We start from the raw sequence: 15,426 nt of genomic DNA on the forward strand, positions 1-15,426 counted from the left end.
GCGAGTGCTGAGAGATGTTGGATTGCCCAACGTCTGTGGCCAAAATGTTTGGGTGCCCAAAGCTTTAATACACCCTCCAGATAATTTTCGCGATAATATTCGGCATTTAATCTAATGCCAAGGTCGATTAATACGAGAGGAGAACGATAATCCGGCGCTTGAGTTCTGGTGGCCAACCAAAGGTGCACTTTTTTAGCTGACCTCAATCTGCCCAAATGCTGCTCTGCGGTATTTCGGTCCATTCCCGGCAAAGCACTTGCTTGAGGTGATCGACACCTTGGTATTTTTTAGTGCCAACCTTGATTTCCAAAATACTCCAGACACAATAGACCAACGAATTGGTATCCGGAGATTTTGATGGCCATTGTGCGCTGGAAATGAAGCGAGGATCCTCATTTTGTAACCATTCTAGGGTGGCGCGTGCCCTAGTGCAATGGTGCTGAGTCCTGTTGGAATGTCCAAGGTCTGCAGCCAAAAATGTTGCGTGCTCAATGCTTTAATATACCCTCCCATTTATTCTGATGCCAAGGTTGAATCATACGATCGGAGTGCGACCATCGGCTGTTATGGCCAGCGCTTGAGTTCTGGTGACCAACCGTAGGTGCTCATTTTCAACATCAGCTGGCCTCTTTGTGTGCTGGAAATGAAGCGAGGAACCTCATTTTTTGTAAATATTCTTGGGTGGCGCGTGCCCTAGTGCGATGGTGCTAAGTCCTGTTGGAATGTCCAAGGTCTGCGTCCAAAATGTTTCCGTGCCCAAGGCTTTAATACACTCTCCAGAATATTTTCGCGATAATATTCCGCATTTATTCGGATGCCTGGGCGATTAATACCAGCGGAGAGCGACCATTGGCCGTTATGGCGGCCCACGCCGTCACCATGACAGGCGCTTGAGTTCTGGTGGCCAACCGAAGATGCACATTTTGAGCTGACCTCTTTCTTCCCAAATGTTTCTCTGCGGAATTTTGGGCCATTCCCGGCGAAGTGCTTGCTTGAGGTGATCGACACTTTAGCATTTTTTAGTGCCCAACCTTGTTTTCCAAAATATGAAGCAACTCTTTAGCTCTTTTAAGTCTATTTTCTTTCTGTTGCGGTTGCGGTGTAAGTTCTTGCACTTCTTGGAAGTTCAATGGCTTTACCCCGAGCTCATTTTTCAATATTTGCCGAATGGAATATTGCGATATGTGTAGCTCACGAGCCATTTTTCTGCCACTGCGAAGCGGGTTTCGATTAAGACGCTTCCTTACTTTTCGAACCATTTCTGCTGATGTTGCTGTTTTCTTCCGTCCACTTCCTTGACGTCGGGCTACGCTACCAGTATCAAGGTAACAAGCGATGGTATGAGACACAAAAGATTTATTCACATTTAAATGCTGCTGGAGTGCTCTAACGATAACCACTTGTGGTTTTCCAGCCAAATATAAAGAAATCACACTATCACGCTTGACTGCCATCACGAATAACTTCTTTTCTGGAAAATTCTCACCAAAATGTTTTTGTAAACAATATAATGAGCTGGCACTGGAAAAATTTTAAAAGCTGTCGGACGAGTGGCTGTCATATCTACAGCAGTCTGAAGTTGGTTGCAGTTTTTTCATCTCACCCTGTACATCTAAATACACATATCAATTGATTAAGTTCTAGATCCTAATTAGATTCATACGATTTTCGCAATTAATACTAATTAGTTTAATTTGGCTTTCGTTTGGTTAAAAATAAAAGAAAACAAAAACACATTTTGAGGTTAGGACGACACTGCGTCCCAGGATCCCCATCCAGTCACAGCGTGTCAACGTTTGGCAAAATGAGTACTAATTATATTCTATTAAGTCTATTTAATGTTAGGAATACAAATGGAAATGACATCCTCTTCTTAATGAAGAAATATTCAAAGGATGTGAATTTGGGAAAAAAAAGAAAAATGGTGGAAAATATACAAGTTAGGATTCCTGGGGATTCATGCATTTTTGGTAAATAGTACCTTTGGCAATATTATTCGCCACAATCTGGGGAATATTTTTGCCAAACACATTAACCCTCAGTCGTGCCATAAAAGGGGTCTTTTAGGGATTTTTCTTCAAAAACCTTTAACATTTGAATTTTATTTCGTCAACTATGGTTCAAAGTAAGGGCTGTTAGAGATGATATACTATATATACGGATTTCGTTTCTTCAGCGACTCATAATGAAATTTGATGAGAAACATTTTTCCTTTTGACTCAATGCCAAAAAAATAAAGTCTAATGGGAGATTTTGGCTCAGTCTTGAAATACTCAAAATTTACGGTGAAAAATGTAAAGAAAAAAATTCTATACCAAATATGGAAATTACTAGTTCCTTTTTCAGGAAAAATATTATACCCAGATATATCGTTTATTCTGAGACTCATAGTGAAATTTTGTCTAGGATATTTCCTCCTTTTACACTTTTTACCTAAAACCAATATTCATACTACTTTCATACATCAACTTGAAAAAAGGACAAGGAAAATTTTATCAAAAAAAAAAAAAAAAAAAAAAATCGCAAATATTTTTTGTTTCTTTTGGAAAAATCGAATCAGATATTTTGTTGCTATATAATGGAAATATAGATTTTATGTCTTCAGCGACTTAGGGTGAAAATTTACGTAGAATATTTTCATCTTCAACATCATCCCGCTAAAATGAGGTTTTATGCAACTTTTTTTCATAAACTCAAATGGAGTGCTAATTTAACTCTAAAACAAAATCAAGAGCTGTTAAAAATAAGATGCATATATTTTACAGATTTCGTTACTTCAGAGACTCACAATGAAATTTGAGGAGAAACAATTTTTCTTTTGACACTATCCCCGAAAAATGAAGTCTAAAGGGAGATTTTGTCTCAGTCTTGAAATACTCAAAATTTACGGTCAAAAGTGTAAGTGCAAACAATTTCTACACAAAATATAGAAATTCCGAATGTCATTTTCATAAAAAATATTATACCTAGATGTATAGTTTATTCTGAGACCTTTAGTGAAATTTTGTGTAGAATATTTCTCCTCTTAGAAGATTTCGTCTAGAAGAAGGCCTTATATTACTTTCATGCATCAACTTGAAAAATGGACAAGAACAATTTTATCAAAATTTAAATTTAAAGACATAAAATGTTATCAAAAACTTGTATTTTTTAGGCAAAATCGAATCAGATATTTTGTTGCTATATAATGGAAATATAGATTTTATATCTTCACCGACTTATGGTGAAATTTTACGTAGAATATTTTTGTCTTTAACATCATCCCGCTAAAATTATGTTTTATACAACTATTTTGCATAAACTCAGATGGAGTGCTAATTTAACCTAACCCTTTTAATGTCACGCTAGGGGGTAATTGTTTTGCAAAAATAATCCCTGGATGTAAGCCACTAGATACTATATACCTATTAAAATGCATGGTTTCCAAGGAATCGAACCTTGAATATTTTTAAAAATGCAAAAATTGGTAGGAAAATTTCTATCTTTTGGTTAGATCCCGTAAACTTTCATTGAATTTTGTCACACAGTGTTATGCAAAAGTGAACACCCGCACCTCAAACAATGATAATTCAAATTCGAATACACCTACCCGGGCCGCCAAACCTTATTAAGGCAGGAGGACGACTCTGATCTCTAAATTACCAACAAAGACAGATTTCAGTCCTCTAGGAAACAGTCTCCCTTTACCTAAGAAACCTTATTCTCCATCTGAAGACTATTTTGAATTCAGGCGATAAAGAAAAAATGAGATTATGAAGGGCCAACCCCGACTGTTGAAACGGATGTTGATCCGATAAGTGCCACACATTTGCAAACATAGGATGATTCTTTGACGACCAACGCCGATAAGGTATTTTGGGACAAGATTCCATTAGAGAAGAAGATCTGTCGGTTAACAAATCTAAAAGCGCCCCTACACCCACATCTGACTGATCAAGTGGAAATTCAGGGTGCTAATTAAATTCGAATGGGCCCTTCTCACCTTCATTTACATCGACGAACGTCCTGTTTCTGTTCTAAAAGACTGTCAGACAGAGAAAATCAGAACACCCCTTTCAGGAAAAAAAAATTACATCAGACCTCTCACAAATGGTTATCTACCCTGGCGACATATATCTTATGTGAGGGTTACGCTATGCGACTGCGATCATGGAGATTCAAAAGTGTTCGACATTCGTCAAAACTCAGTTGGTTAAGAAACCAGGGATTTGTGGAATTCTATGATCGATTTTATTACAAAATTTAACTCCTTTGTGGGGAAGGTACCTGAAAGCAGTGGTCCGATATATTCCATCTTCACACCCGATATTGTGTAAATAAAAATATTGGGATGTGTGGAATTTGAAGGAAATAGGATGCTTATATCGCATTTTATGAGCGTTCTGCTTATTCAAAATTTTGACCTCTTTTTGGGGGAGGTACCAGAAGGGGTGGGCCGATATATTCCATCTTCACACCCGATCTTGTGTAAATAAAAATATTGCGATTTGTGAGATTTGAAGAGAATCGGATGGTAATTTCGCATTTTAAGAGAGTTATATGTATTCAAAATTTTGACCCGTTGTGAAGGAGGTACAAGGAGGAGTAGTACGATATAGTCCATCTTCACAGATGATCTTGTGTGGGAGATACCAGAATGTGGTCCGATTTATTCCATCTTCACGTCCGATCTTGTGTAAATAAAAATATTGCGATATGTAAAATTTGAAGAGAAGCGGAAGCTTACTGCGCGTTTTAAGAGAGTCATAATTATTCAAAATTTTGACACCTTTGTGGGGAAGATATCTGAAGGGTGGTCTGATATATTCCATCTTCACACCCCATCTGGTGTAAATAAAAATATTGCGATGTGTGAAATTTGAAGAGAAACGGAAACTTATCTTCCATTTTATGAGCGTTTTGGTGATTCAAAATTTTGACCCACTCCAGAAGGAGTGGTCCGATATATTCCGTCTTCATACCTGATCTTCTATTGGTAAATATAATGGGTTGTGTCAAATTTGAAGACAATCGGATACTTATATCACATTTCATAAGAGTTATTATTATTAAAAACTTTGACCCTTTGTGGGGAGGCACATGATGGAGGGGGCCGATATTTTCCATTTTCGCACCTGACCTAGAACTAATGCAAATATTAGGATATGCAAAATTGGAGCAAAATCGGATTATCCTTTCTCTTTTTGTGCAGTAAATTATTTTCTGTTAAAATGTTGACATTTTGTGGGGGAGTGGACCGATATTGGCCATTTCCGAACTCGATCTAAATTTGACAATAATATTACGATGTACCATGCTTGAATCAAATCGGATATACCCTCCGAGAGTTATCATGCACACCAGCCAGACGGACGGACATCCCCAGATCGACTCAAAAATATTCTTAAATGGATTTGGTCAAAAGGGACCTAGTGTCTAAAACCGTTATTTCGATAAGGCACGTTTTGGAAGTATCAAATGTCACATACCCTCTGTAGCCATCTGGCTGAGGGTATAAAAATTTACTCAGGTCCTTGTGCAATGAAAAAAATGTTCAGATCCTTGACCATTAAATATTTTCAGGTTCAGGGGCCTGAGTAGATTTTCAGGCTCAGGGACCTGAGTAGAAATTTTCCTACGGTAGAGAGAGTTCCTTGAGCAATGAAAAAGAAATTTCAGATCCCTGAGCATTGATTTTTTTCCAGGCTCAGGGACCTGATTAGAAATTTTCCTACGAGATTAATTTGAAAAAATGGGTTTTAACACCCCTACTTACCCGTCTCATTACGTCCCAGCCATACTTCACTTCGTGGTGGTTCTGCACTGATAGTTCTTTCCGTGGATCTTACAAAAGATTTGATTGATGTTTCCAATGCAGTTTCCGTGGGCGTTGATGTGGTGGGGATGATCTGTGATGCTGATGTCGCCGACAGGAAAAAAAGGGAGAGCAGTGAGAGGCTCATGAAAAGCGTTCTAGCCATAGATGTTGTTGTTGTTTTTATAAGCCTTGTAGACCTGCTTTTCGAAATTCTGTTATTTTGTTCAAAGTAGCCAATTGCGGTATTCAAAGGAACATGACATTGTGTTTTGTTGCTAAATTGGGGATCTGTTCTGCTCCTGCTTCTCCACCTCTTCCACGTTGTCGTTATGGATGGAACTAGGGCCAATAGTAGTTGTATTATCATAAAAAATATTTCCATTTTTTGTGACAAATATTGAAGTTCTCGGCCAAAACACCTTTGGCATTGAGATGGCTCCTGGATATTGGAGTTGGAGGTAGAGGTGGAGGAAGAGCAGGCATCATTACAGGTTCCTGGCGCAGAAGACTTTAAATTCATTTCCATCAATTTGCTGCCATCTTCTGCATTTCGCAGTTCCTCTTGCAATTTGGCCTCCAATCGGGGTTGTCTGGAAGTGTTGAGGTTATGGAAGCAGTGACAGCTACTACAGCACCTAATGTTGGAAGGATTTGGGTTGTTTGATTCAATTATTCTCTCGTTGTTGTTGTTCATGCAGGTATTGGTGTCGGGGTTGGAGTACATTAGGGGAGTTGTTGAGTTCATTGATTTGTGGGAGGAGTGTTCCAGTTCCGCTTGTTTTGGAGTTGTTTGAGCTTCTTCCTTGCTGCGGATTATTGACACTTGACTATGTGGAACATCTGCAGAGGTACTCGCACAAAAGCTCTTGATGTTGCATCTTAATGGATAATAGGAATTCATGGACGGACACCATGGTCTTTGTTTTCCAATTGTTGCACTTGTTGTTGTTGTTGTTGTTGCTGTTGTGGCACAACAACAATGTCGATTACATTGGCAGTTCGGTTTTGTACATGATGAGCAACTTGTTAGGTGCTGGTGTTGGTGATGATGTTGCTGGTGATGATGATACTCCTCGCCAGGAAATAATTGTTGGTGTTGTTGTTGCTGCTGATTCGATGTTAAAAAATTGAGCGTTGCAGACTTTCTCAAGTCTTGGCATAATGCTTTGGGATGTGGTTCTCTGGCATAAACCTCTTTCGAGAAGGAACAGTGGTGTTGCTGCTGCTGCTGCTGCTGATGTGGTTTCTGGTGATGATGTTTGTGGTGATGGTGATGATGCTGTTGATGATTTTGCCGACACTGCAATACTTGCTCTGCTTCTCCCACTCTGCCTTCTGCCCTGCTTTGGTGGTCAAAAGAACCCCTCAGACAATTTGTGGTGTTGTTATTGGAAAACAAATTGGATGGAAACGTTTCGTTTAGTGTTGTGGCTGTTGTTGTTGTTGTTGTTGTCATTGCTGTGAATGTTGATGCCGTTCTTGTTGTTGTTATTGTTGTTAATTGTTGTTGTTGTTGTGATGTTATTGTTCCTGTTGTATTTCTTATTGTTGTACAATTTGCCGACGCCACGGCATTCTCATCTTTTACCACTTCCGGTGATCCTCCACCGCCACCGCCACGTCGAAATAAATACATTTTCCGTTTCTTGGCCATTAAATTGTGATTGGTTAAAATATCTCTAGCATCTCTTTTGTTGTACTGCGGATCAGTAGTAATGATGGTCATTTTTTCTTAGCTCCACTCTTCAGCTATGGTTGTAGGATTTTCGTTTTTTTTTGTTGTTTTAGGTTTTGGCAAATATTTCCCTAATAGTAAAAAAATCTGAAATGAGAATGAGAAATATTTGAAAATTGATTAGAGTTTTAAGAAGAAATAAATATTGTTTTTAATTTAAAAATATTTTTTTTTACCAAATAAACTTAAATGCTCTTAAAATCAAGGAACAAGAGAGGACAAGACCAAATTATGTTTTTGGGTCTATAAAACTTTCATTTTCCAAAATTACAGGAAAAAAACAGAAAAGATTTTGAAAATAGCCCTAAAAATATAGAACCGTATTAATCGACCGTGGCATCAGAATAAATGTCGAATATTATCGCGAAAATATTCTGGTGGGTGTATTCAAGCCTTGCGAACAGGACTCAGAGCCATCGCACTCAGCATGCGCCATCCAAGAATAGTTACAAAATGAGGTTCCTCGCTTCATTTCCAGCGCACAATGGCCACCAAAACCTCAAGAAAGTGCTTCGCCGGCAATGGACGAAAATACTGCAGAGCAACATTCGGGCAGCGTGTGACGGTTTCATTGGCCGTTTAAAGGCCATATTTGCAAAAACCCAGTCCTATCCCAGGCGTACGCCCCCAAGACATGATGGTCAATCTTGGGACGTAGGCGTGGAATGAGGCTGGGTTTATGGAAATTCGTACTAAAAGGGTACGACGAAAAGTATCCTTTTAAAGATTCTAGCTTCAGCTGTTTCATCCGGGCATTGATTCTAGACCAGTCAGTCAGTCAGTCAGACCAGTATTTATCCATAAATAAATCTCCTGATTTGGTAAGGTAAACGCCCTTAAAATACTGCTCTGCAGAGAAGACCTGCTAAAGGTCTCCTATTTAAAATAGTCTTCCTAATAGCTTTCTATTCCTTTTAAAGGTTCTATATCTTCGCAGAAGGAAACCTTCTAAAAGATCTAAATGTCCCATATCTATAAATGACCTCCTGTAAGTCTCTGATCCGTAGAGAACCTCCAAAAAACAAAAAAAAAAGAGCAGATAAGTTTGGCCGGGCCGAAATTTTAATACCATCCACCATTTCGAAGGAAAATGAAAAATTTCCAAAAAAAAAAAATCCGAAAACTACCACTTAAATGAAAACCGGTATATATGGGGACTATACGAAGACGTGGACCTGCATACGAAATTTTTTATCATAGGCTGGACTGTAGTGTCCATTACGAATATGTTACAATTACGGTGAATAATGTCGCAAAAATCATGAAAATACCGTCATATGGAGGCTATACGAAGACGTGGACCTGCATACAAAAATTATTGTCATAGGCTGTAGTACCCATTACGAAATTCAAATACGAAATTTTAAATAACTCCGATAAATAATGTCGCTAAAATCATAAAAAAAGCTAATATCGGGAGGTACCGTTATATGAGGGATATACGAAGACGTGGACCTTCAGACGAAGTTTTTTTCCATTGGTTGTAGTAACTATTAAGATTTCCCAATACGAAATTTGAAACAATTCCGATGAATATTGTGGCTGAAATCATCAAAATACAGAGTATCGGGAAGTACCGTTAAATGAAGGCTATACGAAGACTTAGACCTCCAGACAAAACTTTTTGTTATAGGCTGTAGTACCCATTACGAAATTCAAATATGAAATTTGAAATAATTCCAATAAATAATGTCGATAAAATCATGAAAATAGCGAATATCGGAAGATACCATTATATGGGGACTATACGAAAACGTGGACCGACATGGCTCCATTTACGAACTTAACCTGCCTACCGATAAACTATGCATGTATGCAAAATGTTAGCCTTCTATCTTAATTTTTTCGAAAGATAGCGTGATTACAACAGACAGACAGACAGATAGACAGTCAGGCGGGCATCGCTAGATCCTCTTCGAATTATACGCTGACGGTCAATTATTGCGAAGGTATTCATAAAAAAAACGCCTGAATATCTTCTGTCTATAAAAAACCTATTGAAGGCATCCTATCCTAGACCTCAATAAGGTTTACTTTCATTGAAACACCTCCTGAAGATTTCCTTTCCATAGAAGATCTCCACGTGGACTTCTGTCAACCGAAGCCTTCCTAAAGTTCTGCTATCCATAGGAAACCTCATAGACGTCTACTATCCATAGAATATATCCTCCTGAAAGTCTCCAATCCATAAAAGACCTCTAAAAATGTCTCCATCCCATAAAAGGCCTCCTGACGGTTAACTATTGTGAAGGTGTTCTATCCATGAAAAAACGCCTGAATATCTCCTGTCTATAAAAAAAACCTACTGAAGGCATCCTATCCTAGACTTCAATAAGATTTAATTTCATTGGAACACCTCCTGAAGATTTCCTTTCCACAGAAGATCTCCACATGGACTTCTGTCAACCGAAGCCTTCCTAAAGTTCTGCTATCCATAGGAAACCTCATAGACATCTACTATCCATAGAATACATCCTGTGGTTCTTTTATCCAGAGAATACCTCCTGAAAGTCACCGACCCGATAGAGGTCTACTATCCATAGAATGCATCCTGTGGGTCTCCTATCCAGTGAATAGATCACGCTGATCCAGAATAGATATACTTTGTAGGGTCTATTATGAATATTTCGAGCAGTTACAAAAGGAATGACAAAGTTAACATACCCTCCATAGAATGGTGGAGGGTATAAAAACACTTTCTGAGGTGTAATTTCCGAATTACAACCCCTGGAAAGACTACTTTCTATAGAAGGCCTCCTGAACGTCTTCAGTCATAAAGCTCTGAAAATAGGTTTTCTATCCAAAAAACAGATCACCTTGACATTTCATAGCCAAAGAAGATGTCCTAAAAGGCCTCCTTAAGGCATTCTGTAAACAACACTTACTGAATGTGTCCTAGCTGAAGTAGACTTCCTAAAGGACTAATATCCATAGAAGGCATCCTGAAGCTATTAAGTCCTAAAGCTCTCAATATGGGTTTTCTATCCAAAAAAGATGCACTTGGTATTTCCTAGCCATTACAAAAGGAATGACAAAGGTTATATACCCTCCATAGAATGGTGGAGGGTATAAAAACACTTCCTGAGATGTCCTATCCGCATTACAACTCCTGAAAAGACTACTTTCCATAGAAAACCTCCTGAAAGTCTTCAGTCTTAAAGCTCTCAATATGGGTTTTCTATCCAAAAAACAGATCACCTTGGCATTTCCTAGCCAAGGAAGCTGTCCTTAAAGGCCTCCCTCCATAGAATGGTGGAGGGTATAAAAACACTTCCAGAGGTGTCCTTTCCGAATTACAACTCCTGAAAAAACTACTTTCCATAGAAAACCTCCTGAACGTCTTCAGTCTTAAAGCTCTCAATATAGGTTTTCTATCCAAAAAAAACAGATCACCTTGGCATTTCCTAGCCAAATAAGCTGTCCTAAAAGGCCTCCTAAAGGGACTATGTAATCGACACTTTCTGAATGTGTCCTAGCTGAAGTAGACCTCCTTAAAAGACTAATATCCATAGAAGGCCTCCTGAAGCTATTCAGTCTTAAAGCTCTCAATATAGGTTCTCTAGCCAAAAAAAATCAACTTGGCATTTCCTAGCCATTACAAAGGAATGACAGAGTATATATACCCTCCATAGAATGGTGGAGGGTATAAAAACACTTCCTGAGGTGCCCTATCCGAATTACAACTCCTGAAAAGACTACTTTCCATAGAAAACCTCCTGAACGTCTTCAGTCTTAAAGCTCTCAATATAGGTTTTCTAACCAAAAAGAGATCACCTTGGCTTTTCCTAGTCAAAGAAGCTGTCCTAAAAGGCCTCTTAAAGGGATTCTGTAAACAAAACATGTTTAAGGTGTCCTAGCTGAAGTAGACCTCCTTAAAAACTAATATCCGTAGAAGGCCTCCCTCCTGAAGCTATTCAGTCTTAAAGCTCTCAATATAGGTTTTCTAGCCAAAAAAAATCAACTTGGTATTTCCTAGCCATTACAAATGGAATGACAAAGGTTATATACCCTCCATAGAATGGTGGAGGGTATAAAAACACTTCCTGAGGTGTAATTTCCGAATTATAACTCCTGAAAAGACTACTTTCCATAGAAAACCTCCGGAACGTCTTCAGTCTTAAAGCTCTCAATATAGGTTTTCTATCCAAAAACAAATCACTTTGGCATTTCCTAGCCAAGGAAGCAGGCCTCCTAAAGGGATTCTGTAAACAACACTTCCTGAAGGTGTCTTTTCCGAATTACAACTCCTGGAAAGAGTACTTTCCATAGAAGACCTCCTGAACGTCTTCAGTCTTAAAGTTCTCAATATAGGTTTTCTATCCAGAAAACAGATCACCTTGGCATTTCCTAGTCAAAGAAGCTGTCCTTAAAGGCCTCCTAAAGGAACTCTGTATACAACACTTCCTGAAGGTGTCCTAGCTGAAGTAGAGCCCCTAAAAGATTAATATCCATAGAAGACCTCCTGAAGCTATTCAGTCTTAAAGCTCCCAATATAGGTTTTCTAGCCAAAAAAAAACTCAACTTGGCATTTCCTTGCCATTACAAAAGGAATGACAAAGGTTATATACCCTCCATAGAATGTTGGAGGGTATAAAAACACTTCCAGAGGTGTCCTTTCCGAATTACAACCCCTGAAAAAACTACTTTCCATAGAAGACCTCCTGAACATCTTCAGTCTTAAAGCTCTCAATATAGCCTTTTTATCCAAAAAGAGATCATCTTGGCATTTCCTAGCCAAAGCAGCTGTCCTTAAAGGCCTCCTAAAGGGACTATGTAATCGACACTTTCTGAAGGTGTCCTAGCTGAAGTAGACCCCCTAAAAGACTAATATCCATAGAAGGCCTCCTGAAGCTATTCACTCTTAAAGTTCTCAATATAGGACCCAAAAAAAATCAACTTGGCATTTCCTAGCCATTACAAAAGGAATGACAGAGTATATATAACCTCCATAGAATGGTGGAGGGTATAAACACACTTCCTGAGGTGTCCTATCCGAATTGCAACCCCTGGAAAACTACTTTCCATAGAAGACCTCCTGAACGTCTCCAGTCTTAAGCTCTCAATATATAGGTTTTCTATCCAAAAACAGATCACTTTGGCATTTCCCAGCCAAGGAAGCTGGCCTCCTAAAGGGACTCTGCAATCGACACTTTTTGAATGTGTCCTAGCTGAAGAAGACCTCCTTAAAGTCTAATATCCGTAGAAGGCCTCCCTCCTGAAGCTATTCAGTCTTAAAGCTCTCAATATAGGTTTTCTATCCAAAAAAAATCACTTTGGCATTTCCTAGCCATTACAAAAGGAATGACAGAGTATATATACCCTCCATAGAATGGTGGAGGGTATAAAAACACTGAGGTGTCCTATCCGAATTACAACTCCTGGAAAGACTACTTTCCATAGAAGACCTCCTAAACGTCTTCAGTTTTAAAGCTCTGAAAATAGGTTTTCTATCCCAAAAACTGATCACCTTGGCATTTCCTAGCCAAAGAAGCTGTCCTAAAAGGCCTCCTAAAGGCATTCTGTAAACAACACATGTTTAAGGTGTCCTAGCTGAAGTAGACCTCCTTAAAGTCTAATATCCATAGCAGGCCTCCTGAAGCTATTCACTCTTAAAGCTCTCAATATAGGTTTTCTAGCCAAAAAAGATGCACTTGGCATTTCCTAGCCATTACAAAAGGAATGACAAAGGTTATATACCCTCCATAGAATGGTGGAGGGTATAAAAACACTTCCAGAGGTGTGGTTTCCGAATTACAACCCCTGGAAAGACTACTTTCTATGGAAGACCTCCTGAACGTCTTTAGTCTTAAAGCTCTCAATATAGGTTTCCTATCCAGAAAGAGATTACCTTGGCATTTCCTAGCCAAAGAAGCTGTCCTAAAACTCCTCCTAAAGGGACTCTGTAATCGACACTTTCTGAATGTGTCCTAACTGAAGTAGACCTCCTTAAAGTCTAATATCCATAGAAGGCCTCTTGAAGCTATTCAGTCTTAAAGCTCTCAATATAGGTTTTCTAGACCCAAAAAAAAAAATCAACTTGGCATTTCCTAGCCAAAGAAGTTGTCCTGAATTTTGTAATTTATCTTCGAGGATATTACTTCAACCCGACATACTTCCTTAAAGACTTATATCCATAGCAGGCCTCCTGAAGCTATTCACTCTTAAAGCTCTCAATATAGGTTTTCTATCCAAAAAAATCAACTTGGCATTTCCTAGCCAAAGAAGATGTCCTGAATTTTGTAATTTATCTTCGAGGATATTACTTCAACCCGGCGCATATCACTTCGAAAATTATATCACTTACCCCAAAACGGATCACACAATGGAAATTGTCTCAATATTTTAAATTATTTCACTTAAATCGCGCAAACGTAGGAACTACCCTTCAAAGTAAAGTGGTATAATTTATTACGATTTAATAATTAAACCAAAAAAAAATAAAAAAAAATAATAAAAAGAAACAAGAACGACAACGATCAGCAACTTCCTCAAAAGAAAAATAAAAATAAAAAAAAAATATTTTTTTTTCGGTGTTACAATTTTGTTTTCATTACAAAAAGCAAGCAAACCACATAAACGACAACAACAACAACAACAGCAAACATCACAACAAAACCCCAATGAAATGGAATTCCAACAAAACTGAAAATCGTAAAAAAATAATAATAAAAAAAATTCTCACAATATAGGGCCCCCAGAGGTTAGAGAGACGACGTAGAAAAATAAAAGCTTTGCGTAAGCAAAGACTTTTCTGTGGTATTTCGTCAGTAAACAACAACAACAACAATAAAAAGGCTGTCAGAGGAACAACAACATCAACACCAGCGGCAAGAGCAGCAGCAGCAGCAGCAACAACGGCGGCTGCGTCGGCAACAAGTCACTGGGTCGACCTTAAATTTTGTGTTTATGAGAGCAAAAGTTGTGTGCGCCAACCCAGTCAGGGCCCTGGTATAGACAGCCGCAGCCCCAGCCCCCTCCCTTCCCCCCAAACATCATGACGATGAACGATGATGATGGTCAAGACGACATTGTAATCGTTCATAAAAACCAAAACAACAACATCAGCAGCAGCAGCAGCAACACTATAAGCGGGGAGAAAATTCCAAAAACAAATACCGAAATGAAACTCAAATAAAAAAAAAAAGAGAAGAAGAAAAAGAAGTTGAAAAACTGCCACATCATGATCACACATTTTTTAGATTCCATTCATGTTGTTTGGCTGGCATTCTGTAAAGCTTGTAAAAACCGAACAACAACAACAGCAATAAAAGATCGTTAAAATTATTTTTACTGTCGAACGGGGCATTGATCAATCTTCTGGCAGGCGCACGAGAGTGAGTACACAATGGAATGGAATGAAGTGGAGTGGAGTGGCACAAACAAAACATAGATACTCCACATACCAGCACCAGCACCAACAGCACCAGTTCCACCAACTCCAACCACCTCGTTCGCTGCCAGCTACTCCATCGCCGCAGCTAAAACAAGTATGGATCAAAAAATCAACAACAAATAACGTGACATAGTTGTAGTTTTGCGGTTTGGTATGCCGGAAGAACGGTCCAACTTCAGTTTTTTTGTTGTTAAGATCTAGAAGTGTTCTAAGCTATGCGGGCAGGCAGGTTGGAAAACTGGTAAACAGGCAAACAGTTAAGGCCGTTAAGAATGGGAATCCAGTGAATATAAAAATCCTTGGAATAGAAAAGGAAAGAATGGGAGAGAGAGAGAGAGAGAGAGAGAGAGAGGAATCCAAATATAGTAATTCAATGAGAAAAAATTTCGGAGATCCAAGAAAAAAAGATTTTCAGTTTTTTTTTTAAATTGCAATGGCGAACCAAACCACTCTGTGTCTAATCTGCGAGGGATAGGTCCACATTACTGTCAATGTGATTAC

At 38.7% G+C, this 15,426-nt stretch overlaps 1 protein-coding gene across 7 annotated transcripts in view; it reads right to left on the reverse strand.

Annotated features, from left to right (window-relative positions):
- The window catches only part of LOC101894251 (insulin-like receptor), a 126,320-nt gene that overhangs the window by 20,509 nt on the left and 90,385 nt on the right, over positions 1–15,426 (reverse strand). For all 7 annotated transcript variants that reach the window (XM_059118321.1, XM_059118324.1, XM_059118319.1 and 4 more), the window contains one exon: positions 5,756–7,619. In XM_059118321.1, coding sequence (XP_058974304.1) covers positions 5,756–7,523 — 1,768 coding nt within the window. In that variant the 5' untranslated portion in view covers positions 7,524–7,619. The remainder of the gene's footprint in view (positions 1–5,755; positions 7,620–15,426) is intronic.

This window comes from Musca domestica, unplaced genomic scaffold (assembly GCF_030504385.1).
Source record: "Musca domestica strain aabys unplaced genomic scaffold, Musca_domestica.polishedcontigs.V.1.1 12, whole genome shotgun sequence".
Taxonomy (NCBI): domain Eukaryota; kingdom Metazoa; phylum Arthropoda; class Insecta; order Diptera; family Muscidae; genus Musca; species Musca domestica.